This window comes from Myotis nattereri (assembly GCF_964212035.1).
Source record: "Myotis nattereri genome assembly, chromosome: 9".
In the NCBI taxonomy this organism is placed as follows: domain Eukaryota; kingdom Metazoa; phylum Chordata; class Mammalia; order Chiroptera; family Vespertilionidae; genus Myotis; species Myotis nattereri.
In genome coordinates this window covers 43953087-43968875 of record NC_138084.1, presented here as the reverse complement: position 1 = coordinate 43968875, position 15789 = coordinate 43953087, and the positions used below count along the sequence as shown (strand labels likewise).

The following is a 15789-nucleotide window of genomic DNA, read 5'->3' as shown; positions in this document are numbered from 1 at the left end:
ATGGGATAAATCACAGGGTTATTGTGAGGTCCAAATTAGATGACATTTAGGAAAGTTTCCTCATGGTACATATTAGGTACACAGCAGATCTTGTGGAGGGCTCAAAAATCAGAGGCTGAGTTATGTCAGTCATATTACAGTTGTACTGACTGTGGCACAGGGAGGTTACATAATCTGTAGGCAAGATAAGAAGAAAAATGAATAATGATACATTTTTTTATTCCTTTATCACAAAATTGTTTCATTTGATCCTCCTAGCAACCTGTAGGTAGATGTTATTATCTCATTTAACAGATTTATTATCCCAAAGTAAGCCAGACTCAGGATCACTCAGGTGACAGTAGTAGAACTAGAATTCAAAGGTAAAAATTTTGACCCCCAGCTAGAATTCAAAACTCTGACACAATATTCGTTTCACTTTAGCACAGTCTCTCTCATTCAATTCCCCAGTGGTCTCTGGGGGAAAAAATTAAATCTCTTGATTTACCTTGGTTCTCCCATCTTGCTCACCTGAAACAGTGATACCTGGTTTAGAACTTTCCAAATCTGTGTAATTTAAAACTATGTAATTCATGTCATATAAAACATTAAAGAATTCCACATCAGCTTCTTTACCTGGTATGAAAGTTGGGCATCTTCCTATTTTGGTGCCTTACCTCTACACAGAGTGGCTTTGGAGTCAGGCAAACTAGGGTTCAAATCCCAGCTCTGCCACTTGCTGACTTTTATGTCACCTTGAACAAATCACTCACCTCTCTTCATCATCTATAAAATAAGGATAATAATGCCCATGTCATAGGTTTTTGTGCAGATTACATGTACATAAAACACTTGATGCTATGCCTGGCCCAAAATAGGTACTCAATAAATGTTCTTTTTCCCCCTCTTTTTTCCTTCTCACCATTCCCCCACTCCCATGGCACAGGAAGTATTCTTACCTGCTGCAACAAAACTGTTCATTACCTGTTGAGGGACTCCCTTTCCACACTCCCTCCCTTGTCTTAAAAAACAGAGTGAGTGTGAGGGGGAAGCTGCAGTATCAGGGGAACCTGTTTTCAAGTCTTGGCAAGTTACTTCATCTCTCTGACTTTCCATCTCCTCCTTTTAACTGTGAAAATAAAAATAAATCCTAAATAATGACATTGAAGGTAAAATGAAAGTGCATTGCAAACTACAAGATATTCTTCAAACCTACACAGTTCATTTATTGTGGTTGTTTTTCTTATTAGGCTATCAAAAGAGCTTCTTTTGGACCCACAACAAACTCTGGTCTTCAAAGTTTGGCATAAAGGAGGTATGAACTCTATTCTATAAACTCTGGTTGTGAAAATGAGCTCACACACAATTGGCAGTTTGCTAGTTCTTTTCTTTTTTTAACCAAGTGAAACAGTAGAACCGGTGGTGTTGAGATCTACAAATGTGTTAGAAGTGAATCCCACAGAATGCCCTGGAATTTAAATCCTTACAAAGCAGATAATGTTGTTTGACCACATGCATAGTGCAGAAATCCAAGTACATCTGAGTCTTTCCAGTTGTATCTCAACTATCATAATGTACGGCGTGCCATACACAAGTGATAACTACCCCTTGTGGATGATGTTGTTATGCCTCCTGTTAACTCTGGATTATTAATGAAGGCGCTAGCATTTTCAGGCAGTAGAATCAGACAGCTTGCCCTTCCTTGTTTTAAGAACCTTCCCAGGATAGAGGTGCTGACATCATGGTCCTTGAATCTAGTTTTATTCACCTAGCATTAATTAGGAAGCATAATACAACAGAGTTAAGAGCACAGACTCTGAAGCCACACTCTTTAAATTTAAATACCAGTTCTGCCCTTACAAAGTAGTATGACCTTGGGTGAATGACTTGACTTCTCTATGCTTCAAGTTTCCTAAAATAAAGATGATAATAGTACCTACCTCATAGCTTTTTGGGAGTATTAAATAAATGCTTGATACTTACTAAATACTATCTCAGTTTTTATTACTAAATAGCAATGTGCCAAGAGCACAAATATTTCTGATCCTGCAAGGTAAAAATATAATTTGTTCAATTTTATAGATGTGAAAGCCCAAGGAAGTTTAGTGGCTTAACTAAGGTTATATATCTACTAGAGACCTGGTGCATGAAATTCGTGCATGGTAGGGCGGTCCCCTCAGCCCAGCCTGCACACTCTCCAATCCAGGACCCCTCAGGGGATGTCCAACTGCCGGATCCCGGGGATTGGGCCTAAATTGGCAGTCGGACATGCCTCTCACAATCCAGGACTGCTGGCTCCTAAGTGCTCACCTGCCTGCCTGCCTGATCGCCCCTAACTACCCCCCCTGCCGGCCTGGTCACCCCCGACTGCCCTCCCCCCCGTCAGCCTGATCACCTCTAACCGCCTCTGCCTGCCGGCCTGATCGCCCCTAATTACCTACCCTCCCTGCCGGCCTGGTCACCCCCAACTGCCCACCCCCTGCCAGCCTGGTAGCCCCTCACTGCCCGCCCTGCTGGCCCGATCGCCCCTAACTACCCCTCCTGCTGGACTGGTCACCCCCAATTGCCCCCAGCCTGGTCTCCCCCAACTGCCCCCCCCCACCAGCCTGATCACCCCTAACTGCCTCTGCCTGCTGGCCTGATCACCCCTAACTACCCCCATGCCGGCCTGGTCACCCCCAACTGCCCTCCCCCCGTCAGCCTGATCACCTCTAACCGCCTCTGCCTGCTGGCCTGATTGCCCCTAACTACCCTCCCTGCCGGCCTGATCACCCCCAACTGCCCACCCCCCTGCCAGCCTGGTCACCCCTCACTGCCCCCCCTGCTGGCCTGATCGCCCCTAACTATCCCCCCTGCCGGACTGGTCACTCCCAACTGCCCCCCAACTGCAGCTCCTACCTGCTGCTCCCACTCACCCAGGCCCCACTGTGCCCAATCAGTCCCCGATGAGAGGCTCACGCTGCCACAGCAGCGCTTGCCAGCCATGAGCCCTGCATGTGGTGCCCTCCCAAGGGTAGTGGCCTGTGGGATCTGGGTGAAACCGGCTCTCTGACATCTCCCAGGGGACCCAGATTGCAAGAGGGCACAGGCCAGGCTGAGGGACCCCACCAGTGCATGATCAGGCTGGGAGGGGCCATGGGAGGGCTCCAGGGCATGTCCAGCCCATCTCTCTCAGTCCTGATCATCCAGACCCCCAGCAGCAAGCTAACCTACCTGTTGGAGCATCTGCCCCTGGTGGTCAGTGCATGTCATAGTGAGCAGTTGAGCAGCCTTAGCATATCATTAGCATGTTATGCTTTGATTTGTTGTTTGGTTGTTCTACCATTTGGTCTATTTGCATATTACCCTTTTATTATATAGGATTTTGCCCTATAGCAAAACAGATATACATATCAAAGGTAAGGTTTGGTAAGCAGTAAAGTATTTTTAGGTTGGGGGAACTGCCCTCAGCTGTCTGGCAGCAGGCAATAATATATGCAGATCTTCAGGTTTGGGAAATGCTTTCAGCTATTCCAGCAGCAGGTAATATGATTCAGCCCTGCTGAAGCCTTAAGTTCCATCAACCTTTTGATGAACTTCTTGCATTTATTATGACATGCTGGAATTAGCCTCCAGCAACTAAATCCCTCCTGTAAAACTAGTTGCTATAAGATTCCTGCTAGGGCCTGGTTTTCAAACTTTTGGTTGATTGGAGTTATCCACAGCATCACAGTTTTTGTTTGGTAGTGGTAAGTTTTTAGAGCTAACCCCAAAGCCTAATAAAGACCTGAAAAATAGAGTATAAAGGAAATCAGCTTACCTGTCTCTTGCTGTCCTCCTGTTTGGAAGTGATGCTGTGGGTCTGGTTTAAATGGTTCCTCCCATGCTGCTTCCTCAGATTCACTTATGCCCCCACCCCTCATAAATGCAGCAGGAGCTGATCATAAATCGGTTTTCTCTGAATCAATACTAGGAATTCCTGCTTCATTTAGTTAGGCTCCACACTCCTGTCTTACTTTCTATTCTCCTCTCTCTGACGTATTCCAGAGATTGTAAAGCAGACCAAGGCTCACCTTATTAATTCAATACTTATTTATCAGGATAAAAAGAATAAGCCTTTAGTCTTATACAGACCTGGATTCAAATCTTGGCTCTGTTGTTTACAAACTGTGTGGCCAAGAAAGGGATCTTCTCAGTCATTAAGGGCAGCCCCCTTAGGAGCCAGAGCCTAAGCTCATTTTGCACCCTGTACTGGTTTTCTAGGGGATTATTTGTCTTTTGTGATTTTTAAATTAAATATGTTATCAAAAATTTTGAAAATACAGATAAGCATAGTGGGAAAATGCAAATAAATCCCTCAAAATTCCAGGGGTGATGGTCTTTCAAATGCTTTCTTTCAAGGCCCAGTCCCTTGAGGAAAATCACTAAGACACAATAACCAATGGACAAGAACAAGTTTCTTATATTTAAGAGTGCTCTCCAGTTGTCTGTATCAAGAGGACACATCTCAACACTGCCAGCTTTTCCCTGCCATACCAAAAGGGAATCTATAATAATTAAAGTGTAATATGCTACTTAGACTGGATGTCCTTCCGGACGAAGCTGGGGCTGCAAGGAAAGCCAGGGTCCCGGGTGCCTGCTGGCAGCTGGAGGGAGGGAAGCCCAAGTCCCGGGTGCCAGAGGGAAGCCTGGGTGCTGGAGGGAAGCCCGGGTCCCGGGTGCCAGAGTGAAGCCCGTGCCGGCTGCCAGGGGAAGGAAGGCCTACTTTTGCACAAATTTCATGCATCAGGCCTCTAGTCTATATATATAAAAGCCTAATATGCTAAGTGTCTGACCTTTCAACCGGTAGCTATGACACACACTGACCACCAGGGGACAGATGCTTGACGCACAGGCATGGAAACATGGAACAGACTGATGAATCTCAGAGGAAAGGGGAGGGCAGGAAAAGATTAACCAAAGATCTTATATGCATACTAGAGGCCCAATGCACAGATTCTTGCACCGGTGGGGTCCCTCAGCCTGGCCTGTGGGGATCGGGCCGAAACCGGCTCTCCGACATCCCCAAGGGGTTGCAGATTGAGAGAGTGTGCAGGCCAGGCCGAGGGACCCTACCGGTGCACAAAATTCAACGGTCGTCTAGTTAATCCATAATAGTGCAAGCAGGCTGTGGTTGTCAGTCTCATTCTCATTATCTGTCTCTTCTGTTGATTTTGGAACCACTAAACCTCCCAGTCCTCTAAATCAGTTTCTCTGTGTGCAGCCTCTAATCTCAGTGGCAAGACATGCCTAGCCACACTGTTCTTCTCTTTCTCCCACAGATGAGGAAAGGGTGATTGGCTTTGCCTCGGTGGACCTCTCCCCGCTTCTCTCTGGCTTCCAGTTTGTCTGTGGCTGGTACAACATCACAGACTTCAGTGGAGAGTGCCAGGGGCAGGTAAAAGTTGCTGTCTCCCCTATGGAGAGTTTGATGCACTTCAAAGAAGAAAGGCAAGCAAGACGTGGGGTGGAGACCCCAGGATCACTGGTATGTATCCTACTTCACATCCTTAACCAAAAAGGGTTCAACTGAGTAAAATCTACAAGAAAATTCTTTATATGTATTTAGTACTTTCCAGGTTATAGAACACATTATATATTTGTGTTTTGTAATAACCTCATGACCTTTTAGAGGTGATAAAAATGTTCTGGAACTATATATCTCAGTTTTTAAATAAAAAAAGATTAGTTGCAGTGTGAATTTGAAATCATATTGGTTGAACATTTTTAAAACTCTTACATTAAAATCATTGGTCTATCGCCCGGCCTGCGTGGCTCAGTGGTTGAATGTCAACCTATGAATCAAGAGGTCACGGTTTGATTCCCAGTCAAAGCACATGCCTGGGTTGGGGGCTCTATCCCCAATGTTAGGCGTGCAGGAGGCAGCCAGTCAGTGATTCTCTCTCATCATTGATGTTCCTGTCTGTCTCTCTCTCTCTCTCCCTTCCTCTCTGAAATCAATAAAAATATATTTTTTTTAATCATTGGTCTACCTTTTAAAAAAAATGAAAGGGAGAGACTGGGAAGAAGGAATTGATGATAGTAAGTATAGACAACTCTTTCATGGAGTTTAACTATAAAGGAAATGAGAATTTTCAAACTGTCTGAAATAGGGGAGCTCTGTCAACACAAAGGTTGTAGCATATTCATCTCTTTATCATGGGTGCCTGGTTCAGGATCTGACAGAGTGGGCATCACCAAATAATGAATGAGTGAATACATGCATGCATGCATGAGAAAATGATGAGTTTGTCTCTATATAATAAGGACTTTTCTTCACATCAACCCTGGTAGCTATCAGATAAGAAATATCACAGCCACATTATTCTCACATGTAAATGTAAAACAATGTCTAGCCAGGAGTTCACAGACTAGCTGGAGGAACAAGATCATAAATATGTACAGATAGAGCAACTAAAAGGCAATCTAATAGTATAGTCTGTAAAATGGGCATAACAGTATCTACCTCATAAGATTATTGTGAAGTTTAAATGAGAAAATGCATGTAAATTGCTTAGGTCAGTGCTCAACACATAGAAAATACTAAGTAAATTATATTTTAAGTATATAATATATTTTACAAATTCATTTATATTACTTTGTCCCAAAAGGATTTATGATGACAAGTGTACCATTATTTTCATTGCTTCTACAGATCCCAATATACCGTCCTTTTTCCTTCCCTGTCTCTGATGTGTATGCTGCATTCCCCAGCTGCATTGCTAGACAGACTCCAGAACAACTTGTTCACACCTCTTCAAAAGAGCTTGGTTTCTCCTCCCCTGGGAGGTGAGTGATTTCTTGATGATGGGACGAAATGGAGTCAAAGTGTAGAAGAGTTCAAGCTGGCTTGTCATTTCTCTCTTTCCTTCATTAAAGGAAGAAACTAAAGACAGGGAAAGAACTTTGTTGACCTTCTGTCACAATATCTGGGAACCTCAAGATCCTATGAAAACAACGTTTTTATAATATAGGAACTAGAACTTTTACTGCTGTCAAAGGGATAGCTTTAGCCCAGCTGCTATGGCTTAGTGGTTGAGTGTCGACCTATGAGCCAGGGGTCACAATTCAATTCACAGTCAGGGCACAAGCCCAGGTTGCGGGCATGCAGAAGGCAGCTGATCAGTGATTCTCTCTCATCATTGATGTTTCTATCTATCTCTCCCTCTCCCTTCCTCTCTGAAATCAATAAAAATATTTTTTTTAAATAAAAGAATAGCTTCAGGCAAGAGATATGTTTCTGTATTCTTTGGAGGCCTGTGACCTTTGTCTGTAAAATCAGTTATCAGCTGTATGAGAAAGATATCATGATCTTCCTCCTCCCAAACCAATTTGCCAGGTTATTTTGTAAAAAGCAACTGGCTCGTCCTTTTCACCCAAGCCAACCATGGCTATGCATATGGATATCAGGCTAGAGCATATTTCATCCTGTCAAAGGGCAGGGTCTAAGAATAAGATTGCTTCTCCCCACCCCCCACTCTCTTCAAGGCCCTGGTGTCATCTGGTATCCTTCTGCCTCTACCAGTCTTTCCCATGTCTAACTCTCTACCTCAGAGAGAAGACAGGGGATCTTCCCCTACAGCAGCCACTCCAACAGCCGCAGTTACCGAGTAGACCTTTTATTCCAAGAAAGATACTTCAATACACCACTCAAAGGCCCCCTACAGTGCTATGTAGCTTTCTGCCTGCTCACTACATGAGGAGAGCCTCTGTGCTCTGCATAAAGGGAGCCCATATATCTGTCAAATCCTAGATCCCAGGTTTAGATCATTTCTGGTTTGGTTTTTTTTTTTTCTTTATTGAATTTATTGGAGTGACATTGGTTAATAAAATTATATAGGTTTTAGATATATAGTTCTATAATACATCATATGTATATTGTATTGTACACTCACCAGCTCAAGGCTGCTCTTACTATTTTATAGGTGTTATTTTGGTCATAGCCATCCATGAGACATAAGGGTAGGATAAGGGTACTGTACAAGAACAGAAATACAGATCAGTGGTGAGGCCACTGTTTAGTAATTGTAAAAGCTACAAGTTTAGTGGTTTGCTTTTTGTCCAGACAAAAATGTTTCTGTTCCCACTTCAAAGGGCTATATCAAAAAGTCAAATTCTAGCTAACCATCCAAGGCTACCCTTATTATGGTATATTCATACAGTGGATTAAACTGAAAAGTAAAAAAGGCAATGTTGGTTTACAACAAAATGAATCAAAATAGAAGTTAGACAAAAATAATATGCTTTATATTATTTCATTTATATAAAATTCTAGAAAATACATTGTAATGTATAGTGATAGAAAGCAAATCACTTTGCCTAAAGACAAAGTAGGATGAATGAAGCTGAAAGGAAGAAGGAGTTACTAAGCATAGAAGGAAACTTTTAGGGGTGATGGATGTATTTATTACCTTGATGTGGTAATAAATTCCTTAAATATACATGTATCTCAAAACTCATTATATTCTATATTTTAAATATGTGGTTTATTATATACTGGCTATACCTTAGTAAAGCAGTGGTTCTTAAATATTTTCACTTCAAAACACCTTTATACTCTTAAAAATTATTGATGACCTCAAAGCAGTTTGTTTATATAGGTTATCTATCATTTTTTAAATTTAAACTGAGAAAATTTTAAAATATAATATGCAAAGTCAATTGTGTCTATATACCAGCAATGAGTAATCCAAAATGAAATTGAAAAAAACAATTTCATTTACAATAGCATCAAAAAAGATAAAATACTTAATAAATTTAACCAAAAAATTACAAAACTTATTCTCTGAAAACTACAAAACATTGTTAAAAGAAATTAAAGGTCTAAATACATCAAAAAACATCCCATGTTCATGATTGGAAGACTAATATTGTCAAGATGGCAGTACTGCCCAAACTGACCTACAAATTCAATACACATTGTCACAATTCCTGCTGGATTCCTTATGGAAATGGGCAAGCTAGTCCTAAAATTCACATGGAAATTCAAGGAACACAATAAACAAAATAGTCTGCAAAAAAAAAGTTCCTGATTTCAAAACTTAATACAAATCTACAGTAAACAACACAGTGTGGTACTGGCATAAGAATAGAAATATAGACCAGTGATCGCCAGCCAGGCCTAGGGACCCAACCCATGCACGAATTTTGTGCATCGGGCCTCTGGTTTTTTAAATAATAGTAAAAATAAAGAGATTATTGCTGGGGTCAAGTTCTTAAATGCCCTACTAAGGAATTTGAAATTTGTTTTATAGATATAAAAGAAGCCAAAACTAGAGAGGAATGATGATGATTAAATAGGTTAGTACATGTTGAATGCTTAAAGCATTGCTTGGCATGTAATAAGGACTCCATAAATGTTCTCATTATTTCAGATCTGTGTTTTCAAAAAATCACTCAGGCTATAATATGGAAAACTTATTCAAGAGGAATGGGTAATACTGAAGGTAAGATTATTTAGGAGATTGTTATAATCCAAGAAGTTGATGAAGCCAGAACTGTGGTAGTGGGATGGATTTGCAATACCATTTCAGGAAGGTAATTTGTTTATTGTCACACTAGGAGTTTTCTCATTGGATGGAAATTTAATTCCCTTCATTTATTCCTGACAGAAGTGGTGCTGCAAGAAGCCAGGCATCACGGCATGAAGAGCATGTGCAGAACATCCGCCGATTTCATGAATCCCTGCAGCAGGGAGAGGCAGTCTCGCCAAGTGATGACAAACTGACCACACCTCCCTGGTCTTCCCATACTTCCATTCTGACTTCTCTGAGGTGAGGCCTTCTGCTGAGAAAAGACACAGGAAACTATAGTGGAGCACAGGTGAATGGGCAACGGCAACCTGCAATACAGCTTTTCCATCAACTACCACCACTCTGGGAGGTTTAATAGGGGCTTTCATGCACATTAGTGTCAAATTGGACCCTGGAGTCTCGCAGGTTTTCTCATACGTGAACCTGTCTCAGCTTGGACCTTTTATTCCTTCACGAGGCTTGTTATTAATGCACTGTAAATATAGGAATTTTAGATTACTCACCAAACTTATAACTACCCTCATAGCTACACAGCCTCTCACCTACTTTACAATTTACAAAGCCTCATCTGTCCACCATCTTTATCCTCACAACCACTGAATTCTTCCATACCAGCATCTGTCTCGCAATGCTTCCCTCTTTCTTAGTTTAGTCAGCATCTGAACCAAAGAAGCACTGTAGGAATTGATGGGCCATTATACATCATCTGGATCAGCCATGAATTATCTAATAAGTGTAGTGTAGTGAAAAGGACTTTATCATTATTTTTTTAATCCTCAACCAAGGATATTTTTCCATTGATTTTTTAAAAATATTTATTGATTTCAGAAAGGAAGGGAGAGGGAGAGAGAGAGAGAGAAATATCAATGATGAGAGAGAGTCATTGCCTCCTGTATGCCCCGTACTAGGGATCGAGCCTGCAACCCGGGCATGTGCCCTTGACCGGAATCAAACTCGGAACCCCTCAGTCCACAGGCCGACACTCTATCTACTGAGCCAAACCAGGTAGGGCCCCATGGATTTTTAAAGAGTAGAAGAGAGAGGGAAAGACAGACAGAAATACCGATCTGAGAGAAACACATCAATTGGTTGCCTCCTGCACGAGCCTCAACCAGGGCCCAGGCCGGGGAGGAGCCTGTAACCAAGGTACATGCCCTTGACCAGAATTGAACCCAGGACCCTTCAGTCCCCCAGTCGACGCTCTACCCACTAAGCCAAACCAGCTAGGGCCCAGATTCTCATTTTAGATTCTCATTTTAGATTCTCAGCTGGAGACTGAGGCTATTTAAGTAAAACCATCCATAGTGTGACTATATTTATTAGGTCATTCACATATTTGAGAACCCACTGAAAAAAAGAGAAAAAGGAACTCTCCTTCAACCTAGAGCAGTTTCTCTTAACCTCAGCACTGTTGACATTCGGGCCAGATTTTTGCTGTGGGGCATATCCCATGATATTTAGCAGCATCCCTGGACTCTGTCCACTAGACACCAGTAGCACCCTTCTCCCAGCTGTGACAACCAAAAATGTCTCCACACTTTGCCAGATGTCGTCTTGGGATCAAAATCGCCAGGCTAAAAACCACGGTTCTAGAGCTTTAGTTCTCAAAATGTTGTGTGTGTCAGAATTGCATGAAAGGACTTGTTGAAACAGATTGCTGGGACCCATCCATACAATTCCTGATTCAATCGGGCCTGAGAATTTGCATTTCTTACAAGTTCTCAGGTGATGCTGGTGCTACCAGGATGACTCTCTACCAAATAGAGAGGAATAGAGATAATCTTGCATTACTTCCTTGGGCTCACAAAGCCCTAAAACAGTATTTTCTTTGAGCAATCCTATGAGGCCTGCAGAGAAAGTATTAATAAACTTTTTTCACAGATGAGAAATTCTTCGCTTGATATTACTAGGTTCTGAACCCAGAACTTGTGACAAGGCCAGTTGGGTTTGCATATTTTCTAAAGCTCCACCGTGTTTACATTTATTTGCATGTTCTGCTACAGGTATTTATCCATGTGGCATACACCCAGATATAGACACCTAAGTAAATCCACTGTGATTTGGTAGAGTCGTGGCTTCTAGTGACAGAATAAGGATCAGCTTTGTCCCCTCATTTAGCTTGGATTTGACTCTAAGACATGCAGACTGTTCCTAACAAAAGGATAGAAAGACTTTTGGTTTACTTCACAGGTATTTAATATCTATGCTGTGCCAATTGTATCAGGCACATTGAGTATACTAGAGAAATGGAGAAGTTTGAGATATTATCTTCTATTACCAGATGCTCATGGCCTAGTTAGGGAAACTAAACTAACACATAATGAGAAAACTAAAGGAAAATCTAAGACAGCAAGTCAGTGGAGATGCCAAGAGTGAAGGAGTTTAAGGGAGAGGTGGACCAATGATTTGGGGTGATGGACTTTGAAAGGGAGAAATGTGAGCACCTTAAAAGTTGAAAGGAATAAGGACAGAGCAGGGGGAGTAGTTTGAACTCAGGTTCCAGCATTCAGAGCTGTGAGACAGGAATGATCCCTGTCTATTCTCATGGAAAAAGCACAAGACTTGGAGTCCCAAATTCTGAGTAGCTGCATACCACTCACCCTGGACGAATTCTCTGATCCTCACATTCCTTATTTGTAAAACAGTAATTACTGATCTCATCTGGTTGGCTGAGAATTAAACAAGGTAATGTATTTGAAAGCATAAAATATTAAATCCTATGCAAATGAAGGTGGTAGTGGTTGGTGTGATTTCTCAATGGAGAATGGTAAGAATAAAAAGGACCCGTCTCGCCGAAACCGGTTTGGCTCAGTGGATAGAGCGTCGGCTTGCGGACTGAAAGGTCCCAGGTTCAATTCCGGTCAAGGGCATGTACCTGGGTTGCGGGCACATCCCCAGTAGGGAGTGTGCAGGAGGCAGCTGATCGATGTTTCTAACTCTCTATCTCTCTCCCTTCCTCTCTGTAAAAAATCAATAAAATATATTTAAAAAAAAAAAAAAAAAAAGGGCCCATCTTTCCATGCTGATAGCGCTCTCGAAAACATGGTGAACATTCCTAAAACCCACCAGACTTTCTGTAAGTCTCTTTCTCTCTTGAAAATATATTTTAAAAAATATATTTGTGGTAAGCATCACTTATTAAAATAGTGTTAACAGTATTTTTTCATATCCATTTAACATTGATTTAATTTTTGTCAAGCACTATGCTAGGTGTAATAGATACATATAAAGGAATCAGCAAAGAGCTTATACTTCTTCCGAGGAAATCAATGTGAAACAAACAAGTGATGGGATTGAAGCATATAGAAAGAACTGTGGAGCACAGAGGACCCTTAAAACAATTTAGAGGGTGGTCAGGGAAGGCTTGCTAGACCTTGAAGGATCAGGAATGGTTATAAGGTAGCAAAGGTCAGCGTTATCCAGAGGAAGGCCTTTTCCTGTCAGGTATAGGGCGTGAGGACAGGAATGACGATCAGGAGTGTTTCCCACCAGGAAATAAGGTTTTTGCTGTGCATCAGAAGAATTGCATAAGCCATACAGAAGAGGGAGAAAGTTGTCCCCAGTGGTGGGATTGTAGTCAGAGAAGTGAAGGATGAGTTGTTGGTAGATTGAAGAGAAAGAGAGCCCTAGTATTAATAGACCAAATGAGAGGTATTAAGGTCCTACCTCATGCAGTAGAATGTCAGGGGAACATAAAAGATGCCTATAATTTCAGTGAAAGACCCTTTTGTCCTCTTCTCCCCTTCTTTTTTTACAGGAGGAATCTGAGTGAGCTAGATCAGATTCAGAGGTACTTCAGCCAGAAGCTCACCAAGCCTTTACTTCCCCTCAGTCCCCAGACTCAGACGATCTTGCAGTGCCAACAGAGCCATGGGGACTCTTGTGGGCCAGAAGCCAGCAGCCTAGATCCTGAGAGCCAGTGCATCCTGGAGAAATCCAATAACCTGGTGTTGCAAGTCAGCTCCTTAATCACGGGTATGGCTCAGGCCCCTCTTGTTGAAAAGTTATGATCACTGGGTGGCTATTCACAAGGCAGTTGAATGTCTATCCTCAGACAAGCTCCTATGACCAACAGAGACCAACAGTTTCATCATCATATTTATCATCTTCCTTCTGAGAGGAGAGGCATAGTAGCATGGCACAAGAACATGTGCAATGGAAAGAGCATTGGACTGAGAGGCAGGAGACCCGGGTGGGGCTTGATGGGTTTCTAGCATGGACTTACTGTTTGACTCTGAGCATATCCTTTCCCTTCTTAAGGTTTCCCCAACCAAAAAAAAAAAAGGGGGGGGGCAGTTGGATTAGATGAGTTCTTCAGTAGCAGTTCTTGAACTTGTGCCATTCTATTTTCAGAAAAAGTCAACTACATACATATTTAAAATTCTGATTGTAAATATAAAAAGAGCCCAGAAGTCTGCATTTTTAGGAAGCACCCCAGATGCTTTTGGATGTTAGTAATCCACCCTTTGAAAATCCCTTAAAGTGGTAGTTCTCAGTTTGGCTGCATATTAGAGTTACCAAGGGAGCTTTTAAAAATCCAGATGCCCAGCCCACCAGCATGGCTCAGTGGTTGAGAGTCGACCTATAAACCTGGAGGTAATGGTTCGATTCCCATTCAGGGCACGTGACCGGGTTGTGAGCTCAATCCCCAGTAAGGGGCGTGCAGGAGGAAGCTGATCAGTAATTCTCTCTCATCATTGATGTTTCTCTCTCTCTCTTCCTCTCCCTTCCTTTCTGAAATCAATGAGAATATATTTCTTTAAAAAAATCCAGATGCCCAGACTGCACCATACGTCAATTGCATCAGTATCTCTGAGAGTGAGACCCAGCATGAGTATTTTTCATAATTCCCCAGGTAATTCCACTGCGCAGCCCAGAGAGCTCACTCCAGAAAGAGTATTTCCAAACTTGCCTGAGATAAGAATCACCTGTGGTATTTATTTTGAAATACAGATTGCTGGGTCCTACTGATTCAGAATCCAGGGTTAAGCCCTAGAAACAGGTGTGCTGTGAGGATTATTAAGAAATCATTTAGATCAGCACCTGAATGCAACTCACTTGGTGTCATTTTTGCTCAAGGAAAATATGTAAATTGTACACACGGATGGATAAGTTTCATTTTCCTTCTTTAAAGGGGAAAAAAAGCCACCAGAAATCTTATTCCTACTTTGTTTTTCTAGATATCTAACCTGTTGGTAGCCAGGACCCCAGAAGTGTACTGTGTAATTGGTTTCCTCTTGCTTGGAAATAATATTCCATCAGCTATTTATTGAGCACTAACCATGCCAGGCACTATTGTTTTACTAGTTCCAGAAAGGTACAGTGGTGGACAAGACAGGCATTGTCTCTGCTTTCAGGCTCATTAGGGATAGAGGTGAGAGCAAATAGGGAATCCCTTTGAAGGGCTGTATTAAAAGAGGAGAGAGAAAAGAACTGAAGGACTGAAGCTGGAGGGCCTTGAAGGCAAGCTTGAGAGTTTACTCTTTCTCCTGGAAGAAAATGGGGAGTTTTAAGCAAGAGGATGACAGGATGAGAAATAATTTTCACAAGGAAAGGATGAGTTTTGAAAGAGATGATGGGATCAGGGAAGCCAGGTTCTGCCTCCATCGTATCTCAATACACTTTTAATGAAATAATTAGACAAGTAGGTATGAGTGAAGCTTGAGAGGGAGTTACTGAATGGTTGTTTCATTTTTGCCACATCTATGTGCCAGGTCCTTTGCTGGGCTCTGAAGTTGCAACATGAATCAGATATATATGGTCTCTGCCTGTGAGAAGCTCACAATCTGATAGGAGAAATATGTAGACAGACAATTACACAATAGCATCTTCTTATGCTTCCATGTAGAAAAAAGCTATGTAGCTATCCCTTCCAGCTGGTGCATCTGGGAGGGCTTCCTGGAGGAGATGCAGTAGAGTGAGGCCTTAAAAGATAGGCTAGTTTTTAAAAAGCAGAAAGACTGCTCTAAGACAGAAGGGTAGTTCAGGCCAAAGGGCCAGGAGCAATTAAATGTGCTTCCTGGTTCCTGTTCCTATTTGCAGCAGGAATGTCCCATTTTCATACATCTACTCACTCCCCTTTGAGACTTGAAAATTGTCAATGTATTAAGCCTAGCCAGGACCTTCTGTAGGCTGTGTACCCCATTAGGTGCTGTGAGGGAGATGTGATACCTACTCTTGGGAGTCAAATTTGCCTCCAGCTTCTTTCTCCTCTCAAATAATCATGTAAAAATATGACATTTGCTACACCTGTTTATTA

The 15789-nt window shown here is 42.1% G+C and overlaps 1 protein-coding gene across 1 annotated transcript in view; it reads left to right on the top strand.

The window, feature by feature from the left end:
• C2CD3 (C2 domain containing 3 centriole elongation regulator) overlaps nucleotides 1-15789 on the top strand; it is a 115456-nt gene that overhangs the window by 75442 nt on the left and 24225 nt on the right. The window contains exons 26-30 of the mRNA XM_081098720.1: nucleotides 1230-1294; nucleotides 5280-5485; nucleotides 6653-6786; nucleotides 9609-9770; nucleotides 13288-13505. Coding sequence (XP_080954846.1) covers nucleotides 1230-1294; nucleotides 5280-5485; nucleotides 6653-6786; nucleotides 9609-9770; nucleotides 13288-13505 — 785 coding nt within the window. The remainder of the gene's footprint in view (nucleotides 1-1229; nucleotides 1295-5279; nucleotides 5486-6652; nucleotides 6787-9608; nucleotides 9771-13287; nucleotides 13506-15789) is intronic.